Source organism: Acartia tonsa, chromosome 11 (assembly GCF_053477335.1).
Source record: "Acartia tonsa isolate MP-2025a chromosome 11, ASM5347733v1, whole genome shotgun sequence".
Lineage (NCBI taxonomy): Eukaryota > Metazoa > Arthropoda > Copepoda > Calanoida > Acartiidae > Acartia > Acartia tonsa.
In genome coordinates this window covers 7,685,050-7,711,948 of record NC_137270.1, presented here as the reverse complement: position 1 = coordinate 7,711,948, position 26,899 = coordinate 7,685,050, and the positions used below count along the sequence as shown (strand labels likewise).

Here is a 26,899-nt window from a genome sequence, read left to right as displayed (position 1 = left end):
TAATCTTTAAAATACGCCAAAAACTATGAAATTATTACTGCGTATTTTAAAAATCTTCCAGGGATTACTAGTCGCACTTTTTTAGCAACTAAAAGCGAATTGCGCAAAAATGGCGACAGTTCTTCTAAAAACTATATCCGCCTTAATGTTAGAAAATCTTTAGCAGAAACGAACTTTTTAGCTATCAGCAACCCAAAAGCGGCTATAAACCTTTTTTATTATAAAATAGAATTGACCTTAAATATGAATCTTTTTCATGTTTTATATTTCTAAGTAAATTTGTCAATCAATGTTTAACTGCGTAATCGCATTTTTAATACTGATAACTTTTGTGGTTTTCCTAATAGAGATAGTAAAATTAGAGAATTATTTTTTATTAAAAACTATAAACTGTAATTATTAATATACATAAATGATTTTAAACGCGAAGCTTTTCTTCATTTAGGGTCGGTCAGTCCGCCCATATCTGGTAGTTTTTCGTTAATATTTGCTAGATAGAATTGTCCTATTGTTTTCAAACTTGACTAGAAGATTCATGTATATATTAGTAAATTAAGGATAAGCAACTCAATAATCATTTCTGGTAAGAAAATTCTTATATTCATATAAGCGAAGCATATCTATAAATCAAGTCTTTACATGAAGCATCTAGGGGCTCTGTATTTAAGGACAGAATGGGGAAAGAAAAATGATCAAAAACCATCTAGTTAGCTATAATAAATATTGCCTAAAACGGAAAAGGTTAACGAGATCTTCAAGGGCAAACAAAAAAATACCACTGAATATATTAGGATAAAGATAACAATTAACAAAAAGTAATTTTTTTAAATATTCATTCATCCATACATTCTCTTTTATCTATTATATTTTCTGTTTCTAACCCCATGAATATTTATACTTTAGTTAGCTCACAATTAAGCTAAGTGCAAATACGCTTCAAAATGTAACCGTTAGAAATGAAGTTAATATTGTGAGTTTATAGTTGTTTTTTTAAAAAGCGAAGCTTTTCTGTTATTAGGGTCTGTTCGTAACGGATAGCATTTACTGTTGCCTACGGCATTTTTAAACTTCTTGGAATAATGATTTATGGGACAACAAGGTACTATGTTATAAGCGAAGCATCTCTGTAATCCAGTACTACAAACGTAAGTGTGTCCTTTAACTAATATTTCTCAGTATTTCACCAACTTTGCAACAAATGTTGTTTAAACTTCACATTCTGCTCATTTAGTTCTGACTCTAATATATTCTTAATGTTTGTTTGACCTACCTAACTTACAAAAATAGAGTGGTTAAAACCATAAAATAACCACAACTATGGCCTAAGATGTAGCACATCCTGTTAGGAAAGTGACTAAAGACTTCTAAAAATGGTTCCTACTGCTGCTATGTCAGATGCTCGACATAAATAGTTAGAGTATGGGGAATGCCTTGGGCAAAAACAGGCGTTACTCATTACCATGCACAGTTAAGACTTCCAGATAAAGATCGTGAAATCAAAGAAAGTGTTATCTGAAAGACGTTGTATTGTATATTTAATCATGGTCATAAATTAGTAATGTCTTGTTCAGGAAATTACTAACATAAGATCTCATGGTGTATCCAATCCTCAAAGGCTATCCGAGCTACTATTTTTAAAACCATACACAACACACATAGTTTAATTACGTGTCATATCTATTTTAAAACCATTTTATTTTCTTAATTCTGTCAGGTTAAGTGTGCTAGCCCTGTGGACATATTCAACCAACGCAGCAAGTTTTTATGATTTAAAAAGCGCATTTGACAGCAACCATCAAGATGTTTTGTCACAAAACCTTGATGTACAATTCCACAACTTTCAAGATGCAAGATTATTTGAAAGGAAGCTTAGAGATAAGTTTCCAGAAAAGCCTGCCTATATTCATGATTCCAAATTGAATGTTCCTGTAATGCTTGAAAATGGTGAGTTTATAATTAGTAGTAATAGCATAAAGCTGTGTAAAAATCTACAAAAAAAATATCTCCTATAATATAATAGTTTAATTTCAACTTGAAAAAATATTGAGATATTAAGATATTTAAAACATTATCAATTTTTAAAATAAATTTGATTTTAGAATAAAGAGGATGATTTTGTGGAAGTCACTAGAATTGTAAGATGATGAATCTTAAGACCCTTTTTATTTCAGGATGTACCTATTACATAAATTCGAGCTTGATATGTGATTGTACCTCTATGACAGGTAAAGTTACAAGATTTAACAGGATTTGGACATTCAAATAACAGTTAATCAAACAATGACTTAAAATCCTCCCAAAATAGATGAAAACTCTCCCTGCACCTAAATATAGATATAATCGGTTAGCGAGATCTAGAATATATATTTAGATTTCCCAGTATCCCTGCCCCCTGATGTAACTTTTGTTGTTATTAAATCTACCAAAATAGAGCAGGTATAAAATTTTAAAACTTTTAAATCTGGTTTTTTATAAAAGATCTTAGAAGGAAGTCATTTAGTAATATCATTTGGGTATCTTGTTCTTTCATAGGGCAAAGATTTATGTTGATAGTCTCACTAAGTGTAAATAGAAGAAGAAATGATAAAAAATAGGTGAAAAACAATAACTAAATAACTATAATCCAAATTATCTGGATCTATTCAGATTCCTGAATTCGCCCTTGAAGCTTCTTCCTCAACCATAACTCAAGTTGAAATTATTGACAACAGAAAAGTTCAAAATGTTAGTAGACATTTCTCTAAAGGTGCCACAGCCATCAAATACCTTTACCTCAGGTATGGAATACAAATACTACCTGCGACCGTGGCTAAACATGTAGCGCATCCGCTCATCGTCGGGGAGGTGACAGGTTCGATTCTTGGCTTAACACTGAGTAATAACTAAAGACGATAAAAATGGTTCCTACTGCTGCTATGTCAGGTGTGCGCAATTAATAATTAGAAGGGGATATGCCATGGCCAAAACAGGCGCAACTCATTATCATGCACAGTTAGACTTCTGTGCTTTGGTGACCTATTGCTACTGCTCCAATTTAAAAAAATATAAAACTTGATTTTTTAATTCACTCTTTTTATAAACCTCAAATGAGTATTAGCAAATTGCAAACTAATATCTTTATATTTAGTGGAAACTCAGAAATAACAAGTTGGGACTTTGAGATGAATATATTCAGTATTTTTGCTGAAAATAACCAGCTTATTCATCTTGTCCTGGAAAACAATAACATTAGCAGTCTAGGTAAGACTTTCTATTCTTATTAATAAAACAACTAGTTCACTAGTCATCCATAAAATGCAAGTGTCTTGAATTTATTAATAACTGCAGTTAAGTTTAAAATAATGTAATGAAATTTATAAAGCATGAATTATTTGATTTTAATTAAAATCAATGTGCTGTAATTTACATTTTTTAACTTGTTAAAATACCTAAGATAGTTTGTATTGTTAAAAAATATACCTAATTAACCTTTTTTCTTTCTTCACCTAATATCAAAATATTTTCATGCCAAATATTTTATTAAATATCAATTAGACATTATGAAACCAAATCATAAAGTTAAGTTATTTTTTGTTGTTTTCAATTCAAAAATATATTATTTTCTCAAATTTGAATTTTTTTAGTACTCTTATATCTATAGGTTATTTTTGAATTCTAAACCATATTGTGCCAATGCAAGTGTGATGTCTAGTATGCTGACAACACTAAGACCAAGCCACAACCCAAGTGCACTTCCAAGATCCACTATCAGGCTGAAGACGTCATAAGCAAATACATCTGTGTGCACAGTTACTTTTTTAGCAATGTTCAAGCCTACATATCCATAATCTCTTTTGTAAGCATGTAATAGTTTTTTAACTGTGATGCTTAGTGTGATGCAAGGTGGCAAACAGGTGCTCAAGATTTCCATGTCTAATCCCTTTATAAGTGATGTAATTTCTGTAGTCAAGGAGGCAAAATGTTTCTTTTCAATTTGTACATCTTTGTCTTTTTCGCACATTGAGCCTGTAGCATTAGGAAACCAAGGTGGCAGGCAGTTAAAAGTTTCTATAATTTCTTTTTTCATAGCATTTTCAATACACTCTCCATAATTAGTTTTCTTACTCTTGTAGTTTGTGCATGTTATACCATCCTGAATACTCTGATCATAGATTCTTACTTGAAGCAAATATTGAGTAGCATCAAAGGTATTATTTCCATTGGGTCCAAACTCGAACTTGGCATTGTCAATCTCAATGACTCTGATCCTATTTGTTTTTGATGGATCTACATGTAGCAAGATGGTTGGGTGAACTGAGTTGATGTTCATTTTGTCAATCATGTTGTCGAATTTTTTACAAACACCATAGGGAAGTGTGAACACTTCCTCATAATTTTTCAGTTTTTCTGTTGAAGGACCTTTGTCATCAAATTTTACTATAGTAGCATTGTTATTGTTGGGATCATAATGAAAGAAATCATGCTGAAAGTCTGTTATATTTCCAAACTTTCCTTTCCAAGTAATATTTCCAGAATTGGTCAATTTTCCAGTCAGAGTAGTTGTCATGTAATCATATCCACTCTGTTTTGCTTTTTCATGCTTGTACTGTCCTTCACCACATACAAACAACACAGGACCTTCAATTTCTTCAAATGATTTGATAGATGTTTGCTTCATGGTTGGTCGGTCAAAGTATTTTCTTATGGAGGTTTTCATTTGGTAGACAAAAATACCAAATGCAATTATTTGAAATGTTGTTCTTAATACTTTTATCTTGATCATTTTGAAAATTCCTTTATTTTCTGAAATTTTATTTTTATAACTAAACTTTTAAGATGTAAGATGTTATCCTTATACTAAAGTAACAGGATGTTTGTCTGTGTGTACCGAAGGATCTCGCTAACCTCTAAACCGATCGGGTTCTCCTTAACAGGGTAGATTCTCATATGTCCTGGGAAGGTTTTTAACTATTTTGGGGGAGGGTACTACCACCCTCCCAAAAGAAATGACAAAAAAATTGAAAATTTTCTTAAAATCTGGGAGGCTTCAGCGTCAAATAAGGTGGTATCGTACATAAAAAATTAACTTTATCAAACACAAACATTTAAAGTGCCACTAGAGGCCTCTAGGGGCGTAGCCGCTAGTATATACTAAAGTAACAGGATGTTTGTCTGTCTGTGTGTCAGTACCGAAGGATCTCACTAACCGCTGAACCGATCGGGTTTTCCTTAACAGGGTAGATTCTCATATGTCCTGGGAAGGTTTTTAACTATTTTGGGGGAGGGTACTACCACCCTCTCAAAAGAAATGACAAAAAATTGAAAATTTTCTTAAAATCTGGGAGACTTCAACGTAACATTAAGAGGTATCCGTAATATAATAAATTATAGTAAACTTTAACAAACAAAAACATTTAAAGTGCCACTAGAGGCCTCTAGGGGCGTAGCCGCTAGTATTATACTAAACGAATAAAGGGATAGTTGCACAAAGTGCATTTAAACTTTAATTTAGTGAACTGCATATGTTCAATAGTTTAAACTGCATTTATAGAACTTATATTTTAATTTTCTACCTGGTAGTTTTAAAAATAGCAAGACTTAATAATGGTATTTTTTGTATATATGCGACATAAATTACTGTACTGCTTTCACAAAAACAGCATGATGACTATTTTGGTGGTGCTTATTTGATTGCTGTTTATTCCAGCACAAAATTATATATAATATGTTAGATGGTATTCTTTTAACTTTTTCCTGCAATCAAACTTGTTAAATGTACTTTAATGCAACTATCCCTTTATATATTTTGTACCACTGACGTGCTCAGGGTTTTATCAGGGGTGTGTGTGAAGCGCAACTGAAAAATTTGACACACCTTTTAAACCAAAATCAACCCCCCCCCCCCCCTACATAATCACATATGCAAAAGTTAAATGAGCTCCCTTTTATTGGTAAATTATAAAATGTTTTAGAAGGGTGTATCATCAGGATGAACTCCCATGTCAAGGTGGTCCCCTAGGGTGGTGTATCCAAGCCTTATAATTTTGCTAGGGGTCAAACACACACCCCTTCTGCATGCCTCTGTTTTTTACCATTCAGAACAAGTTTTAATGAATAACTGATTAAGTACAAACATGTTGTTAGTCAATTCTTGGCATGAATTATATATCATCAAAACAAATTGGTGGAATATGCATTGTAATTTGGAACATTTTGCACCAAATAAATAACAATTTACTTTGAAATTATAGTTTTTAAAGCAGCCTATTCAAACTTTGCACCAAATGAAGAATAATTTACTTTAAAATTATAGTTTTTAAAGCAGCCTATTCAATAACAATAGTTTCCTAGTTTTCTTAGTTTAATCAAAATATATAAATTTTTAATAGGGAGATATGAAAATACTTATTTTAAAATTTTAGTGTGAAAAGATTCTTCAACTTAAATTATTAATTTTGTGGAAAAAAATATAAAAAGACCAATGCAATCTAAATTACAAGCAAACGAATACCAGAAAATTGGCAAACTATAAGAAACTGTTACATTTGCACTGTAAAAAATTGGTTTTATTTGAATAAATTAATTTTCTTCATCCATCGCTTAATCCTGGATGGTAAGAATGCTTGAAATAGACGTCACGAGCGCATCTCTCTTTTGTCTCTATAAAATATACGCTATTAGATGCCTCTAGTGGCATTTGATGAGAGGGGGAAGTCGATCCACCAAACTTTCAATTTTAGTTATAAAAAGAAAAAGTAAAAAAAATTTCTAATTTTTTCTAGGGGCGATTTCTCTTGAGAGGGAGGTGGTACCCTCCCCTAAAATAGTTATAAATCTTCCCAGGAACTATTAGAAGCTACACTATAAAGAAGGACCATAGAGGTTCAGTGGTTAGTGAGATCCTTTAATACACACAGATCCTGTTAATTTTATTTAAGGCTATAATGTACACATTTTTTTGATTATTTCTTTTTTTCTCTTTCTTTTTAAAATTTTCTGTTTTCTTTTCTTTCAATGTTTCCCTGTATGTTGAGCTTATCTATTCTGCTATTAGATGTAATCATCTTAGTTTCCATAAAAAGAAATCAACAATGTTTTGTATTCATACATTTATAACTAAAGATAAAAACAAGCAGAAAACATTAAGATTTAAAAAATATTCTATTGTATAGATAATCATAAAATACACATAAATTTACGAATCATAATTAAATTTTAATCATATTACATTTAATATTTTACGAAGAAAAAACACATAGTATAACGACATATTGAACTAACTACTAAAGCATTTATATTATTACCAAAATATTGTACCATTTTCATTATTTGAAAAAGTCCAATTAGTAAAAAATTGCAAATATTTGCATCCTTGTTGCTTTTATAAGTTGCGGATTTTTTTTCCCAAACAAACTCATGAAATGTGATGAATTACCTACTAAACTTAGCAATTAAAAATTTTAAAAATTATAATTTTACATATTCAGATAATATACATGCGATATATGTATCAGTTGACAATTATGATTTTTCAAGTTTACAAAATCTTAAAAATAAAGTCATCAAAGAATCGAAGATGCTTAGAGCACAGAGTCCCAGCCACAAACCAATTGCACTGCCTAAATCTACAACTAGATCAAATATATCATAAGCATATACATCAGTGAACACTGTTACTTCATCTTCTACGCTGTACTTAACAAATCCCTCAATGTAACCAGAAGTATGCTTCATCTCTCTCATTTCTACTTTCATTGTGTGGCAGGGTGGTAAACACTCATTGAACATGTCCAAATCTAAACCCTCTATAAGCTTTAAGATTTCTGGGGAGATGTTGGTTATAGACTTCATGTCATTGACCTTGACATCTTTGTCTTGCTCACAGACTTCTCCTGTTGCTCTTGGAAGCCAAGGTGGCAAGCAGCCATATCCCTCTGAAAATTTGTCTTTTAAAGCTTGTTCCATACACTGTCCATAACTTCCACCTCTGTGCTTGTAGTCAGTACAAGTTACACCATCATTAATACTCTTATCATGTAGACTTATTTTCATCAAGTATGCAGAGGAACTAAAACTATCTTGTCCAAATCCAGAAGGTCCAAATTCTTGTTTAGCATTATCCATCTCTATTACACGAATGTCATTTCTTTTGGATGGGTCTACAAGCAAGACTATTGTTTGTTTTGTTGACCTTACAAGTATTCCATTCTTGAACTGCTTCAACTTCATGCAATAGCCATATGATGGGACAAATATCATTTCATATTCTTGTGTAACTTTAGTTTGATGTCCACCATTCCATTGTATTGTGACTGCACTGGCATTGCTGTAATCAGATTCAAACAATTCTTTTTGAAGTTCTGCAAAGGTTTTATTTCCATATTTTCCCTTCCAAGAAATCTCTTCTTTGCCATCTAAAACTCCAGTTAGAAATGAATATATCAAACTGTATCCATAACTCTTTGCCGTTTTGAAGTTGAATTGTCTATCCTGGCAGGCATAGACAATGGGTGGAGTTACCTTATCAATATTTTGAAATGATGTTTGCTGAACTATTGGTCCTTCTGAGTATTTACGGAATGAATTTTGCATTTGGTATAAAAATATCCCAAAGGCTAAAATTTGGAACAATTTTCTTGTTAATGTTTGATAGTTCATCTTCAGTATTTATGAAACTTTATTTTATTTATACGTAAAAGAGGTCATTATGATTGTATGGTTTCAAAATAACTTAACTCAATAAAGGCTTTTAATACTTACTTAAGCAGTTAGGGATAAAGTGATTTAATATTTTTTATCCATATTGCATAGCTTATTACATTTTACAATAAAATACAAAACCCCTTTTCTAAATTTTATTTTTTGCACAATCACTTGGTCATTCACTTAGCCCATCTAACTATTACATCTTTCCTTAGTTTTTATCGAAAAATATTTTCAAAGTTTGATTTAACCCTAGTTTTTAATGATAATATGATTAAAGGTTAGTTAGGTCTTTTGAATACAAATGGATTATTGGCATATTGAAAAAAATATTATTACATCAGTAAATTTCTATATTTCATTCATAAACATTGAATAAAAAAATATTCATCAATAAATAGATATTTTATTGGTTTTATTCCTCAAAATTCTAAAGAAATATCACCTATTTAGTTTTAGCTTTTGAATTATTTTAATATAAAATAAAAATATACAATAAGTAAACAAGGATGACAACATCCATAAGTAGCGAAGCACAAAAAAATCATATACGTATATTTAAAGGGCGAATATAGGTTGGATATGATATGAGCTTATATCAAAGGTGCAAGTATATACATTATGAATAACTCAAGCAAATAAAGATATTCCATTGGATAAGGCCGTTATAGCTAAAAACCTAGCCAAGTTGGGCTAATTTGTGACGTCAGAGGAGTGGTTCCCTAACATATTCAAATACCAATATTCACAACAGGATGCGAGTAGAGTTTGCCTAAATACTGTTGTTATTTTGCAGTACAAATAAATGAGAAAAAGGTTTCGGGAATTAATCAGGGGTAAATATACCCTCCTTCTACCTTCATACAAAATATATAAAGTAAAATATTTAAAAGTTAAAAAAACATCAAATAATGTAAAAAAAAAAAAAAAAATAATCAATAAAATTTTATTGGAGGAAGAATGATTTCAAATCCCTGTTTTTTTGTGGCCGTGTGTGTGTGTGTTTAAAATGCGTAATTAAGGGTTGTTTATATCATCATGAATTAATCAAAGATCTCTGTACAGAAAATAAACTTTAAGACGTATTATTTACCCTAGTCAATAGTCCTGACGCCCTTCTACGCAAATTATTTTTATGCTTTTTAAAAATGAAATAAAATAGTATTTAATCTAAAATAATAAACATTTAAATTATCTTTTAAGGTGCGTGCCAATGTAATAGTCTATCAAACTTAAGCAAAATAGTCAAAAAAAAGTCTTGTAAAGGGCTAAAATAAACGATTTTGTCAGCAATCTCATTTATTATATGTTCAATTGAATCAGAAAATTGCAAAATCTACTTAAGGATTTTTTTGAATTTTTAAATTTGGCATAGATATTCTAAAAGTTTGTAATGGCACCTTTGATATAAGCTCATATCATATCGAACCTATATTCGCCCTTTAAAGTGTATTCATTAATTGATTTATTGGAGAAAATAAACAAGAAACCATGTTTTATTTTGTATAATGATGATGGTCAAAGTAAATTACATAAAAGATGCTCATAACAATGGGAAAAATTATTTTGATACTGATATCCGAAAAAAGTTTTAAAATTGGACCAAAAACACCAAAGATATGGGGAAATATGTAAAACATATAAAAATAGCAAAAACCTGCTAAAAGACAGTCTGACCGCCATTCTTGTTTTCTTAAAACGACAGGAAATTTAATTTTTAAATCCTTAACTTAATAAATTTGGAAAATCGGACTATATACATCAACGATATAGAAAAATTAAAAAATAGCCAAAAACCTGCAAAAAGGAAGTCTAACCGTCATGGTTGTTTGCTTTAAACAACAGGAAATTTAATTTTGATATGTATAACTGGAAAAATTTTGAAAATTGTACCATAAACACCAAAGATATGGAGAAAAATGTGAAAAATACAAAAATAGCCTAAAACCTGCTGAAAGGCAGTCTGGCTGTCATAGTTGTTTTCTTTAAAGGACAGGAAATTTAATTTTGATATCTATAACTAAAAAATTTTGGAAATCGGACCATAAACACCAATGATATGGAGAAAAATGTGAAAAATACAAAAAATAGCCTAAAACCTGCTTAAAGGCAGTCTAACCTTCATAGTTGTTTTCTTTAAACAACTGGAAATTTAATGTTAATATCTATAACTGAAAAAATTTTGAAAATCGCACCATAAACACTGAAGATATGGAGAAAAATGTGAAAAACACAAAAATAGCCTAAAACCTGCTAAAAAGTGGTCCTATGGCCATCGATGTTTTATAATTAATTGTGCTCCTTCATGATGGGAACGTTGTCAAAAAATTTCAGCATTCTAACTTTTACAGGAGCTGAGTAAATCCCATTTCCCCCATAGCGTTACGGACTGATGGACTGACGGACGGACAAGGTGAATTATAGAGAAGCTTCGCTACTAAAAATTAAAATGAAAATGAAAACAAAGAAGCTTAAGTTTTGAGAATCACTATATCTAACACATATTTTTAGATAAAATAAATTTACTAATTTATTTATTTCTTTTAAAGATTCTTTCTTATCTTAAACTTTCTAGAAAATCTTCCATGTTGAGAAGTAATATTAATATACATAATTTTTTATGCATATATTTTATTTAAGCTACTCTTTAAATGTTAATTCTTATTTATGTAAGTAGTTACAGTGCAGGGTTTGTCCCATTTTATTATCATCCCTTTAGCACTCTTAATGGTTTTATGTACATACCTTTATGGTTTTATGTACATACCTCAAAATACCAAAATCAGATTCCGTAGGAATCGCATATGACCTATATTTTTATTTTTTTGTACACTAGTGGATTTTTATATCCCTTCCCAAGAAATAAAACTCAGATTCCGTAGGAATCGAAACCAATCATTACTCCTTGTTCACTTAGGTACCTAAATACGTCACATAGGTACGGTTTATTATCTATAGACACATCTTCTAAGTATTTTATTTATTGGTATTGGACCAGCGTTGTCGCGATATTTATCGTTACCCTGTAATTATTAGTGTGGAGATGTCCTTAGACACGGACAAACCCCACTCTATAATGAAAATAATTTGTTACAAAGGAAACTGTCTGGGTAGAGTTGATAAGGGATCACAACGGGAATAGCAACTTCTCACGAAGGTTTTGGTTCCTTAATTGTTCCGAATTTATGCTTGGAGGAGTTGCAACTGACAGTAGGAGGATGTCTGAAATACACAGCAAGATACTGTATTTATTATTATTACCATTATTGTTAAGATTGTTTGCACATATAACATTGTATCGGCTTGGCAAGCGTCAAAGTACACCAGTGGCTCCACAACCCTTAAAAGGTTATGCCAACTATCTGGTACAATGTTGCATGGAATTTTTCTTGTAAAATGATATTTTCATCCTATTCGAACTGGCCTGGCAACTAGGTGGAGACGAAGTTCGGCCAATTCCATGCTAGGTACTTAATAATAGTTATTATGTAAATTGTTCTTAAACTTGAATCAAACATAACAAACCAGAAGAATCAAACCAATCAAAGCATAGTAACTTAATGTATGATAAATACTTAATAAAACATGTTGTACCTTTGAGGAAAATAAATCTTAAATCTTAAATCTTAAATCTTATATGCTTTTAGTGTCAAACTACAATGGATACAATCATTGATATAATTTTGCAAGATATAATATTGTTTACTAAAATGAGAAAAAATAAGGTGAAGATGAATATCCTCCTGTTCTTCCTAACCTTGAGTACCTTAGCCTTGCTGATAACCCTATCAGGTAAATATTACTTATATGAATTTTAGATAATGAAAAAAAAGTTTCATTAACCTAATCTTGTATAAGATAATATTTTAGAATTCTGGGAAGCTTTGTATTTACCCCATTAAAGGAAAGTATGATAAAGTCCCTAAACCTTCAGAATTGTCAACTCAATAGTATTCAACAAGGTTAGTTTCATTTTTAAATTCTACAAATTTTTTAAAATTATTGTCCTTGTTTTGAGTTGGATATATGTTTTCTCCTAAACATATTTTTTAATTCCTTAGGGTACATTTTTTTTAATTTGTTTGATTCTTATAGATAGTAGAAAATGCAAATAGTCAAATCTTGAATAAATATTTATTTGAATTGTTTGCACGATCTTGCACGATTATATGTTACCAGGATCCTTAGAAGTGTTTACCCTGCTAGAACATTTGGACCTGCATCAAAATCCAGGACTATTCCAACAAGATCCAGTCAATTTTATCAACATTGCCATGACTTTATCCAAAAATCTAAATAATCTAGGTGATAAATTATTATTTTCCTAGTTGCTTCGCCCCTAGACTCTAGGGGAGGCTGTAAAAATTCATTAAAATAATCTAAAGCCACCCCAAGACATTTATAAAGCTTCCCAAAAATGTACAACAACTTTTGAACATTAATTTCCGAGATTTTTAGCTTCAGACAAAAAACTTTGCATAAAGCAAGGGAAAACACAAAAGGCATGTTCTTTAAAAAAAAGGGGTTTTTGAATTCTTTATTTTGTCTAATTTTGTGCACCAGTTATTATGAAACAATTCCAGGATTAAGTTCAAACCAGCTGACAGATATACCCTCAGAAGGTCTCAAATATCTAAACAAATCATTAGTTACTCTAAATCTAGGTAATTTTGAAAGTACTTTTTCATCAACTTTTTATCTTGATAAATTTTTGCCTAAATATTTTTGAAATGAAAACATAACTTTAATTCAGGAGGAAATTACTTTCCACGGCTTGGTGAAAAAGGTAATATAAACATTTTTTTATCAATACTTAAACAAATTTCTGTATTCTCTGGAAGGATGGGGGCATTTGACTGTAAGCTATCCAAAGTTTTAAATTCATGCTCTCTTACTTTGGCCACATAAAAAAAATATGCCTTAAAACTGAAGGGTAGGGAGAAATTTGAATCACTACTTTAAAAGTACTTTTTTTTCATGAGTAGAAAGTGACAGATTTACATACATGCCTGTTTTGGAAGAGCTGAACCTGGATTTTTCTGGAGTGGTAAGCATCCACCAAGCAACATTTGATAATTTAGGTAATTCCATAAAATTTTATTTCTCTACCCTCAAAAATTAAGTTAAATATTGAAGCTTTTTGTAAAAATTAGCTTATTGTTGCTACTCTCTAAATCTCTTTGTCTGTCTGTGAGTCAATCCTTCGATCCGTAACGCCCTGGGGGAAACGTGATATCCTCGGCTGCTATTTAAGATAGACTGCTTTTTTTTGTTGTTGAAGATATTCCTAAACAAAGAGCATTCAGTATACAACAAGTATTTTAACTTTCTGGAAACATCAGTCTGTCGTTCTTGCTACATTAACAGAAATTTTTGTAATACGTTTTTTCTATTATATTCTCTTATTCTTTTCCTTTTTCATGATCATTGAAAATTTACTCTGAAATTCACTTTGTCCGTTTTTCCCTGCATATTCATGGTTGTTATGCACATGTGATCCTTGTTTTCCATTACGAAAATTTACATAGTTAGAAAATTACTCAGATCAGTTTTATTTTCATTAAAACATTGCTTGATTGTTATTGCTGCATTACATAGAGACGAAATCATTCTTGTTTATTTCAGTGTCCCTTTCATCAATTTCAATGGTACCAAATCAGATGACTGAGTTTCCCATAGCTTTACTCCTACCATCCCTGACATCTATATACCTACAGGTTAAAAGCTTAGGTTAAAATATTATGTACAAGACATGTAGAGTATTATTGTTTCAGAAAAAGAAATACTTGAATTATTATTGTTGAGAGGGGATTTAAGTCTTTAAAATTTACTTACCTTTAAAAATATTAATAAATTATTTTTTGAATATAAATGATATTAAGCATTGATTTAAATATTTAGATTGGTAGTGCCCCAGGAGTTAACAAAGAATTCATGTTTCCTAAGAATTTATTCATAGCAAGGTACTTTTTAGCTTTATTCAGGTGATACTACTTTAGAGACTTAACTGGTAACTTTCACATTTAGTTTTAAAAAGAAAAACTGTCGGTGTAGTTTTTTCTAGGGGCGATATTACTTGGTACTCTTGCACAAAATAGTTATGAACATTCTCTGTTCCTATTTAAAGCTTTACTGTAAAGGAGAACCCTAACAGTTCAGCATTTAGCGAAATTTTTTGTAACACACAGATAGACATCCTGTTACTTTTTAATAAGGATAAGATGTGTGGTAGATAATAGAAAAATAAATTGAACTCGAAGTATGATTTTTTCTATCGCTACTAATATCAAATACTTAATTTATTCACTGTTAGGAACATGACAAAGCTGGAGAGTTTGAAGATTGAAAATGCCAAAATAAAATCTATAACATCAGACCATCTTAATGGCTTGGAAGGACTAGGTAGAATAAACCACATTTTTTTTACATCTATTTACAGAAATAGTTTGCTGCCCACTGAGGGAGGAAATGTTGGACTACAAATTATGAAGGGTGTTGAAAAAAACCCAGTTATTTCACTTTTTTCATAATAACCCCTACAGTTTTGGTCAAAACCAATAAAAAAATCTAATTAACAATCAAACAATAAAAATAATATCTGACTTTGAATTTACTCAATAATTACCAGAGCACTACAGCTCGATACTTAGCTCTTGTGGACAACTTTGCTTTACATAAATGTGATACATAACTATTCATATATATTTTAGAATGTTTGTCTCTTAGCAGATGTCAATTTGAATACATTGAGTAAGTTGATTTTAAATGTTGTTAACTTAACATCTTATTTTTTTCTCCATAAATAGTATATGTCCGTCTGTCTGTCTCCGTAAGTAACAGATTTGCTTGCAAATTTAGGCAATTTAAAATCAAACTATGTTTTTATGGATGTTTTCATCTTTGTTTTTGATGTGTGCTTAAATATCCTAATAAAACTTTTCTAGAGAAGATATGTTTTCTGGTTTATCAAGCCTTAGAAATTTATCACTGGGTAAGAAATTACATTCCCATATAAACAACCCCTTAAATAGTGGATGTAAATATTCATTTAATAACCATATTTCACTCAATTTCTTAGAATTCATATTTGTAAATAGTTAAGACAATTTTTTTTTAAAATCATAGTATAAATTATTGGATGTTTTCATTGGAGGATTTTTTGCTTCATTTTTTGTAGTTTGTAGATTTTTTTTTTCTTTAATGTTTTTTAAAACTTTTATGTTTGGTTGTTTATGCAATTAAAGTAAACTTTGCATGAGATTTTTAAAGTTATCAATCTTGTAAATTTTGAACAAGAAATTTAACTTCTCTTTTTTTCTGAAAAGATTATGTACATTCTGGAAATTCAATATCATGGGCAACTATACAGGTATAGTTCTTTTAGTAAAAATTTATTTAAACTATCAGCTACTCCCCTAGAGGCCTCTAGTGGTACTTCAGGGAGGTGGAAAGGGGTAAGATATTTTCGCAGCCAAGGTGCATTAAATACCTGAGGTGAATTCTTAAAGACACTCTTGCCTCACTAAAATCAGTTTGCCCCACTATAATTTTAGTGAGGCAAAATTATCATCTCTAAATTTTTAGCGAGCCTAACTGATTTTAGTGAGGCAAACTGTTTTTGAGTTTCTAAATTTAGCATTTTTGTTTTAACTGAATTTTATTTTCCTCAGATAAAGCATTAAAGTAAAGAAATTCAAATTATAATTAGATACAAGTTTATTTTAGTAAAGAATTTGACAATTAACAAGTTTATATTCAAAAATATACTATAAAACTGCTTCTAAATCTTCTTATTTTTAATCTATCTGGCTAAAAGGTAAATATTTTGTATTACCGTATTGCTATCTCTGTTAAAATGAATTTTCCCTAGGGACCTAGGAAACTAGTTTACTTGGACCTTACAGAAACATCTCTGGTAAAAGTTGATGATTTTCTCAAAATACAGGATACATCAAGACAAATAGGTATACTATCAATCTATCTTTCTTTAACCCCTTACAGTCGGGCCCCTTGCCGCACCTTAATCAGTCGGGGGGGGGGGGGGGGCGTTCAACTCTCCCCCATCTTATCTCAGTTTCTATTAGAGCTAGAGGGCTAAATTTTTGTGCAAGTCCCCAGTGTTATGATGAATTTCCGACCTTAAGTAAGTCAAAGTCAATTTTCGCTTCCTTCACCCTTTTATTTAACAACCTTTGTTTTTAGGTTAATTTTTACTCAAAAATTTCAAACGGCTGTAATTTTTTTTTTTGAAGCTAGAATAAATTTTTTTTTGCAGAAAATGTTTATCTTTATGTAAATTTTATATTTGAAATATCAAAATATAAATTTCAGCGGCCGCAGCTGTACTTGGCAGCTGCCAGCCGCCGCAGTCGGCGGGAAAACGGCGGCGGATCTTTATGAAATTTTAATACATTATGTAGACTTGTAAGAAGGGCTTAAGTTTAAAATTTGAAGTCTCTAAGTCAAAAATTGCGGCCACAGGAGCCTTTTAAAGATTTCTGGAGACCTGGAGGATCAGGACCTGCAGGATTATACCTGGAACCTGAAATTAACTTAAATATCTGTATTTAATATGAGGCTGTACTACTAGAGGATATTTTAGTATTTTGGTTTGTTAAAATGATTTGTTTAAGTCAAAAAAATAGTTTTGCTCTTTACCTGGATGACCCTGCCAGGTTTGCTGGCATCCTGTGCCCGCCAGGATGGAGATATTCAAAAAATTCCAACTCTCAGTTATGTGTCATACCCACACTTAAAAAGTCAAGCAGTTTGGGCTCTTTATTTTTCACACACAGAAAATGATATAGAAAAAACCGGATGGGGGGGCGTTCAACGCCCCCCCCCCCCGCCCCCGACCGTTAAGGGTTAATTACCTTTCCTGTATTTCTCTCTATTTATATGTACTTTATATATTTTTCTGTCTCAATTCTGCTTGTCTATCTCACTCTGTTTGTATATAAATATGTTACTGTATGTTGGTAATGCTCTGTCAATTTATTTCTATACCTGTATTTTGTCTGTTTAATCCATCCATCCATTTATTTGTCCATCCATCCATCCATCAGAAAATCTATCTAACTAACTATGTATGTATTCAGAAGTGCTGAATATTACTGGAGCACTGAGACATGTACCAGGAGGAACTCAGCTACATTTCATCAAGTCAGTAACCGCCATTTTATTTTCAAAGCAAAGCTTTTTCATAATCAGGATTCGTTAAATCGATTAAGTACTGACCGTTATTATATGAATGTTGGAATCATCCTATCACTGTTAAATTTGGCATTTTGATTCCTGAAACAGTTGGGCATAATTTTTCAACCATATCAACTCTACAAGCAATACTAGATAGTATGGAGTTCATTTTAAAAATATTTACTATTGTTTATATTTCCTCTGTGTTTGTTATGATTTGTTGATCTTCGCTTTGTAGATTTGCAATTCTTTTTTAAGTAGAGCTACCCAATATCCTCAGGGATGGAGATGACATTAGTCTGTTTGTTACACTAGCCCCCAAAGTTTTCAACATAACGTTTTCTTGTTCGTTGACTCAACAACTTTTGAGACTTTTATTGAATTTTGATTTGATGGTTCATTAAGTTGAGTGTTCAAACGTTTCAACTACTTATTGTAATCTACAGAAGGGGTAATTTTATGCTTGCTGGTATATAGTTGTTTTCCTACGTATGATTAAAATTATTTCTAAAATTATTTTTAAAATCAAATTTTTTCTTTAGGTACTTTGAACATCTAAGAGTACTTGAAATTGGTTCTAATCAAATAAGGTAAAAGATGCATTAACAAGATATGTTCTTCCGCAGTTCTCTAATTAAAATCAATTTCTGATTTGATAGCTGACAGTGGACCTGGTAGCCGTGCAGATGTAGCTTTCCGCAGATATTTAAATGAAAAGAAGGTGTATTAACTTTTTTGCTTTTTATTTAAGATAGCTAGCCGGTGCTTTTAGTAAGAAGTAGATGTAAAATTTTTCATAGAATTCAGATATGTAATCGGTTTTTTTGTAGACCTCTTATTTTTAAAGTAATTTAAGTTTTTTAAAAAAATAATTAAGTCGGTTTTAAGGTACTAAAACGCAACAAATTAAAAGAAGAAAATGGCCAGTATGAACAAAAATAGTAAGATCTTTAATTTGACACCTTACTTTTAAAATTCTGTTGAGTAATTATTGAAAAAATCTATTTTTTTAACCTCGGTTTAATAAAAATTTTAAACCTAAATATTTTCTCAAACAGACATAACAAATATGGGTTCATATATACCTTTAGAATCAGAAAAATATTACGAATCTATTCTAAGCAATATTGAAAAAGTTTTATAAAACTATAATAAAAAAAATAATTTTCGGCTTTAAAGGGTTCACTTGAACAAAACCTGAACAAAACCTAAACAAATGTACATACACTGTAACAGATATTTTTTAAACACAAGAAACAATAATGCATTTTTAACTGCATTTTTTTGAAGTTTATAAACAGACTGAAGCATACTTGTTCATAATTTTTCATTCTATACATGTTATGTTAGTATCACTATTTTTATTGTAGTATCTATTGTATATATTGTTTGAACATTATCCTTTTTTTGTCAATTGTATTGGTTAAGTTTTGAGAAGAAGCTTCTTGATTCGTCAATTTTAGAGATTTTTGATTGGCTAGTTTAATAGTTACAATTAAGTGTTGCCTGTAAAAATATAATATTTTAGGCCATTTTTATTTTTTTAAGTTTTTACTTTTTTTCAATTTTGCTTAGAATGGATTCGTAATATTTTTCTGATTCTAAAGGTATATATAAACCCATGTTTTTATGTCTGTTTGAAAAATATTAAGGTTTAAAGTTTTTATTAAACCGAGGTTAAAAAATTAGATTTTTTCAATAAATACTCAACAGAATTTTAAAAGTAAGGTGTCAAATTAAAGATCTTACTATTTTTGTTCATACTGGCCAATTTCTTCTTTTATTTTGTTGCGTTTTAGTACCTTAAAACCGACTTAATTATTTTTTTTTAAAAACTTAAATTACTTTAAAAATAATATTTGAATTCTATGAAAAATTTTACATCTACTACTTACTAAAAGCACCGGCTAGCTATCTTAAATAAAAAACAAAAAAGTTAATACACCTTCTATATAAGATTTAAAGCAGTTTTGATATTCCCTAGGAGCCGAAGACCCCAGGCTAACAAAACTGGTTTTAACGTCTTAAATACAATTATTTGCATGATTTTTCAGTATGGCTGAGAATCGGTTCTAATCCAGCGGATGTCAATCGGTTTCGAAGCTTTAATGGAAAATTTAATATTTACGTTTAATTAAAAATAATTTCCATATTAAAGAAACTCTATAATTTGTTTATAACATAGATCTTGGAATGAGAGTTTGTTTAACTGTTTGCCAGAATTAGAGACAGTCAGGATGACGAGAAATGGAATGAATTTTGCTCTAACAAGAGCTATGATAATGTAAGTTTAAGTAGTTTAGCTTATTTTCAGAAATAAGGTAAAGCCAACAAGGAAAATGATTCTTGAATAATATTTGGGGTCCAGATGAAAAGGGCGTCAATTTTACTATGTGTTTTACGATGTATAGGGTTCGTGATAATAAAAAAAAATGATTTTGTTGTTGGTATTACCTGAATTTTTTATATTGTAATATTTTATTTATTAGTCCAAATTGAAGAATATCTTTGGCAAGACAAGGAAATTTTATATGATTTTGCCTATCAAGAGCTATGAGGGAGGAGTATTTTTTCTTTATGTCTCTTGCAAGGGTTCCTATACCTCCAAAAGTTTGTACTCTATAGGATAAATCAATTTGAGGAGACCGCCGAACAAACCTTAAACCTTAAAAATCTGATTTCTCTTTTGGTATCTTATAATCATGATAAAAATTAACCAATTGAGGTCGAAAAAATGTAAAGAAGTAATTTTTAACAAAAAAATACTTTGTTAAAAACGACTTAAAATGATCTTTTTTAGGGATTTCTTTAACAGCACCAGCCTAACATTACTGGATTTATCTGAAAATATATTCGAGTGTAATGACATGGTTTACAAGTTTGTGAAATATGCCCAACTATACACCAAAGTTCATATTGTTGGCTATAATAATGGGACAGGCTATTCTTGTGCAGTCACTGGTACTGGCGAGGTAAGTCCAATGTTTTAATTGGCAGCTAGCAGCTTTAAAAATTCATAGATTTATGGATATATTCATTACCAGGAACATTTTACCGTGAACTGCACTTGATCCCAACTGTTTTTTAAAACTAACCGACCAAGATTTGCTAAGATTACTAAAAGTTTTGAAACCAATTAATGAGAGATCGTGTCTTTAAAACTTCGGGTACCTGGAAAGTTCATAGTCTAGTGTCCCATGCCACCCTAATGATTTGAGTTCATCCGAATGTCCGTCTGTCTTCTTGGAGATCTAAGTTGACTATGAAGTTGACCCCCTTCCGTAGTTTTATATACAATAGTGAGCAAGGGGGTTGGGTGGTGTTAATCGATTTTGAGGGAGTTTAAACTAACTACTTCAGTATTAACAACAAAGTTTAATCATTTCATGGACTAATTTAGTTATTAACTAATCAAATCTTTATTGTTTTAGTTGAAAACTTTCAAAACATTTGCCTCGAATGGCGAAGATATAAGTAAGTAATATTTTTAAAAATTTGAATTTCTACAGAAACTGAAAAGAATAAACGTTATTTTCTCAGCTACCATTTTTGATAGTTGCAATTTTTTCTTATTTTTAATCCTTAGATTAACAATATCTTCTTTATAAATCATTTTGTATAGAATTAAGGGAAAATGTGATATACTCGAATTCTAAACACTCTTTATCTCCTTAAATATTACCTATCTATTTATTATTAACAGAATAATACTATTTTGGGGGAGCGCATCACCATTCAAAGAATAATCCCCCTCCCCCACCCCCCAAAAAAAATATTTTTTCTTTTTAAGACTAAGATTAAAACTAAGGTTGGATTCTTTTAAAAAAATAGGGTCGCTGATCGCTGGTGAGGCAAAATATTTTTTGCGAAAAATACTCCAGAGGTGGATTCTTTAAAAAAAAATAGGGTCGCTGCATCGTTGGCGTGGCAAAATTGTTTTTGGAAAAAATAATCTAAAATTAAATAAAAAATCTACAAAAATTAAATACAGTCATAGAAGAGCCATTAACATAAGATTTTGTTTAATTTATGAAGATTTTTATGTAATTTTGGATTATTTTTTACAAAAACAGTTTTGCCACGCCAACGATGCAGGGACCCTATTTTTTTTAAAAGAATCCACCTCTGGAGTATAGACTACCCGTCCCCCCCTAATTCATTTAATCCAGTATCCTTTGAAGCCGTTAGGGCGTAACCACTATTTTTATATACACATACTAACTTTATACATATCTAGCAAGCTAACTATTTATGTGAAAATATTAGTTGAAGGTTGGGATGGAAAACCACCGAAAACATCGCATCCTGTTTTGGAAATAACACTGTCCAGTGGGACAGCTTTCTTAGGTAATATTAAACTTAATTTTTCTCAATATTTTTCAATATAGATTTAAATTAGCAAAGCTTCTCTATATGTGTTTGTATTCCGTCTGTCCTTCTTTCTGTCTGTAATGTAACTATTTATTCAGTTCTTTCTACCAAGATACTCTTATACAATTATTTCAATGGCAGTTTTCCTCAAATTGCATATGTACCATAAACGAAACTTATGAAGAAAAACAAAATATTAAGGCATATAAAAAAATTAAGTTAGGTTAAGTAAAGGTTAGAGAAGATTCAAAGGGATAGTACCTCATAGTCCCAGTTGGGTAATAGCTCCAAGTTGACGTTAGAAGTAAACTTTTTCAGAAATTAAAATTTGGGTTGTTGGAGGGGTTTGGTAGTTAAAAAAAGGTTTCAATAAAATCACCATTTCAAATTTGTAGTCAATTCTTTTCTCTCTGTTTCATAGTACTAAAATAGTGACATAACACAGAAAATTAAGAAAGGCTATGAAGATTTACCAGCCATAAAAAGAGAAATTTAAAGCTAGGAAAAGTTTAAATTATCGTTCATTGTCCTATCTCTATATACATGTATTATATACAGGAATTTATTAATGTATCTTTGACTTTAACATGGTGTTTGTTTTTTATTTTTTAGTTGCTGGGTTAATATCCTTGCTGGTTTACAGAAATAGATGGTATCTAAGGTAAAAGCTTTTTCATTAGCGAAGCTACTCTAAAAATGTTTATGTCTGTGTGTATGCACTATGTATGTCGTTATTAATAGGTGTTTGCCAATTTTAGTAGTAGAGGTGCAGATAGTTTACTTTCCTATTTCTTCAATTCCTAAGTCCTAAGATAAGTCCTAATCAATGCCGAATTGATAAATATTGTGCAATTTACATATCGGACTTTAAAATATTTAAAGGGCAAGTGTGAATTAAAGCTTGGACATCTATCAATGCTTGAATTATACTTGGACGAATAAATGTATAAGTATAGATGTATGATCCAGACAACTACCTATCCCAAATTGGCGGAGACGATTTATTCTGTTAGCAAATTGCCATTTGGGACTCGACTGTGTTATATTTTCGACGCTATTAGCTGATTTTAAAGACCCAATACAAAGTCGGGTTGAGATCCCCGCTTCTTGGGTTTCTGTGCCCCCTCTATTCTTTTACTTTGATCTCGGATGTATGTAAGGGTATTATAATTAAAGTGTATATCTGCTACTAAATCACCACAAATCCTCATTTATTTTTATTTTCAGATATTACTATATCTGTTACAAACAGAAGAACAAAGAGATCCAAAGAAAAGAGCCATTCTTATACGATGCTTTCATTTCATACAGCAAAAATGATGGTAAAAAACAAATGAGAATTTAAACATCCATAAAGCGAACCTCTGAAGCGAAAATATTTGATAGTACTTTTTATATTTAGGAAAGTAAATAATTCCATTACCATTATACTAGATTTTATGAGTAATTCTTTTGCCTAATGTCTAAGTTGCGTAATAATTAAAATCTTTCGTCTTTAATCTTTATGGATCTTGTTATCCTTTTTTTTCTAGAAAATTGGGTAAATGAGAAGCTTGTAACATTTCTGGAGGAATCTGAACCAAGATTAAGACTCTGTATTCACCAAAGAGATTTTAAGGTAACAACACATTTAGTTAAACCTGCGCCATTAGCGTAATTAGTAACGTGTCGGCTGTATTTCTGGGAGGTGTCGGTTTTGATTCTGGACCACACTGCGACGTACAAGAGTCATTCAAAATGCTACATACTGCTGCTATGTCAGGCGCGTTATATCAACAGAAAGCAACTCATTACCATGCACACTTAGGACTTCCAGACAAGGCTTTACAATCTAAGAGTTTGTTCATTGTTGTCTATTGTGTAATCTAATACTCATCAGGCGAATGGATGCTTTACATCGCAATTATAAGACGCGGAGTATGTATCAAGGTGCTTGGAAAGGTACCCAAATTTAGAAGAAGAAAATGGTTTTTGGTAGATTGATTTATCTTTTGACCATCAGGGATTGGCTAACAGCACAACTGCCCATGCTCGTATAAACGCTCTAAATTGATTTCCTATTTGCTATTTGTGCGCTTCTTCTGGTCATAATTTTTATGTAGGTTGGAAATACAATAGTGGAAAATATTGTTGAAGCTATTGATTCATCAAGAAAAGTTATTATTGTGCTAACTAAATCTTATATGAACAGGTATTATAAATCCTTATACTAAAGTAACAGGATGTTTGTGTGTACCAAAGGATCTCGCTAACCGCTGAACCGATCGGGTTCTCCTTAACAGGGTAGCTTCTCATAGGTCCCGGGAAGGTTTATAACTATTTTCTTGGGGGGTGGGACACCCCCAACCCCCCCAAAAATGAAAAATCATCCCTCCCCCCCCAAAATTTTTTTTTCAAAACTATAATTAAAAATAAGGAGGGGGGGGGGCATTCCCCCCCACAAAAAAAAAATTTCGCCCCCTTAAATTTTTTTTTTACTTTTTCTTTTGAAATCTAAAATAAGAAATTAAATTATCAACTTCGACTTTCTCCTCCTCAAGTGCCCCTAGAGGCCTCTAGGGGCGTAGCCGCTAGTAACAAATAAAGTAATTACATCATACAAACTGCTGCGCCCCTAGCATAGAAGGGGTTTATAAAAATTGCCTAAACCACCCCAAGACTAATATAGAAAAACAAGATAGCGTTAAACCGTCCCAATATTTGTTAATCTTCTTGAAAATTGAGAATCAAATCGGTTCAGTGGATAGTGATATATTAATCCAAAAAGTTAAATTGAATACTTTGTACAATAAGATTTATCAAAATGGTCATGAAAAGTCAAGTAAAATATGCCAAAACAAGAGTTTCATAAAAGTGACCAAGAATTGGAAGGATATAAAACAACAGTTTAGTACTTTCATAGTTACAGAGTGAGAAAAAACGTTATATAGCAAAGGAAGCTTTTTAAAGTGCCTATAGAAATGACGTCATACTGGTCTAACATTGGTCAATTATAATGTGTACTGGACTGCCATTGGTAATGAAGTCTGTGTTTTGGCCTCATTTGTCATTTGTATTGTATGACGTTATTCATTTTGAAGGCACTATGAAGAGCTTCATAGCGTAGACCAAGAAAATAAGAAACCCAGTTTTTTTTAATATATTAGGCAGACAGGGAAAGAAATATTGAATAAAATATTGTTTATTTTTTAATTAATTCTTTTCAGTTCATGGTGTATGTTCGAATCCCAGCTTACTCAGCACAGACTTATGGTATGATTTATATTAAGGTTCTATTTTTTTGGAGGAGTTAAAAACTTGCATATCTCTACTTATACTTACTAGACCTAATATTAAGCACAATTATCCGACTAAAATTGCCATCTGAGCTATATTTTAAAGTGTGTTAAGAAAGTATAAAAAATTGTTTTTAATCTAAATCTAATTTATTTAATTTTTACAAATACAATCAATCTTTTTTTCATCCTTATAATAAAGTAACAGAATCTCTATCTGTGTGTACCGAAGTATCTCACTAACCAATGATCCAATATGGTTCTCCTTTACAGGGTAGCTTTTCATAAGTCATGGGAAGCTTCATAGCTATTTTGGGGGAGGGTACCACCACCCTTCCAAGAGAAATCGCAAAAAACATAACTTATCCCATAAAGCGGCGAAAAAATATAGAGGCCTATATGAGTGTAGCCTCTAGTCTAAATTAGAGCTGCGCCACTGATTTCTTTAATATATTGTTATAGAATGAGGCGGGGAACGTAATAATAGTAAAGTTGGTCTCTAATGAAGAAACTATTCCATCATCCATCAAGCAAATAATTTCAAGGTAGGTACAGACGGATAAAGTAAATTATTGTGTAGATGCAATGCTCTTAGATCTAGGGAAACTTCACAAAAATTTGTAAAAATCTCATGTAGTAGCTAGTAAATTAACTCCCCACCCCTTCCATTCCATTTAAGATTAATTTCAAGATAAGCGGTACCCCTAGCATATAGGGTCACAGTACTCAAAAGGAAAGGATAGGCAGAAATATAGCCTAAACCCATCCCAAGGTTTAAATTTTTAAAAAATCAAATTATCCTAAACCATGTGAAGTTGCCTTTAAAAATTGATAACTCATTCAGTTCAGTAGTTTTTGAAAAATTAAGCTACAGACAAACAACATTTACTACTTTAAATAATAGGATTAAGAAAAATCCAATATTTACACGTAATTTTAGGGTAACTTATCTACCAATGAACAAGGACGATCCCTTACCCAGCCCCTATCTTCTTCCCTCATCAGCTAATACCATGCATGCATCTAACTGGAGAAAGTTAAAGGTAATATTTATTACATTAAGTTTAATTTATATCTAAATTTTTTAATAAAAAATAGATTTTGTTTTTACATTGTTGATCATATTTATCTTTTTTAGGTTTCTTTGATTGATCAGTGAATTTCTCAATTGGAACTATTGAATACTTGATTATATTTCATGTCTTGGCGGACTTTTAATCATCAATGATGTATTTAATTTTGTAATGGCGGACTATTTTATATGTACAACATTTTTATATTTAATTTTCTACTCAATATTTTGATTAGTTTCGTGATTTTATTTTTATATTCTAATGTAATAAATATTGTGTGTAAGTTTTTTTCCTTGAAAAATG

General features: G+C 30.9%; 1 protein-coding gene across 1 annotated transcript; it reads left to right on the top strand.

Moving 5' to 3' along the window:
• The first annotated feature begins 869 nt into the window (after nt 1–869).
• Nucleotides 870–26,899, top strand: LOC145332772 (toll-like receptor 2 type-2). The gene is made up of 33 exons (XM_080177828.1): nt 870–970; nt 1,715–1,944; nt 2,172–2,225; nt 2,372–2,436; nt 2,647–2,777; nt 3,128–3,240; nt 12,408–12,474; nt 12,553–12,644; nt 12,862–12,987; nt 13,266–13,346; nt 13,436–13,468; nt 13,668–13,763; nt 14,308–14,399; nt 14,584–14,645; nt 14,996–15,084; nt 15,393–15,432; nt 15,627–15,673; nt 16,008–16,051; nt 16,553–16,646; nt 17,781–17,844; nt 18,420–18,467; nt 20,063–20,161; nt 20,678–20,849; nt 21,309–21,351; nt 22,144–22,224; nt 22,861–22,909; nt 23,476–23,570; nt 23,781–23,866; nt 24,351–24,439; nt 25,455–25,500; nt 25,986–26,068; nt 26,464–26,566; nt 26,662–26,899. The coding sequence occupies exons 1-33, from the start codon at nt 957–959 to the stop codon at nt 26,680–26,682; spliced, it is 2,649 nt and encodes an 882-aa protein (XP_080033954.1). The 5' UTR covers nt 870–956; the 3' UTR covers nt 26,683–26,899.

Excerpts from the sequence above, each read along its gene's own strand:
- LOC145332772 (XM_080177828.1), top strand. Across the intron at positions 15,085-15,392 it reads TAATGGCTTGGAAGGACTAG|AATGTTTGTCTCTTAGCAGA; the intron begins GTAGAATAAACC and ends TATATATTTTAG. Across the intron at positions 17,845-18,419 it reads ACTCAGCTACATTTCATCAA|GTACTTTGAACATCTAAGAG; the intron begins GTCAGTAACCGC and ends TTTTTTCTTTAG.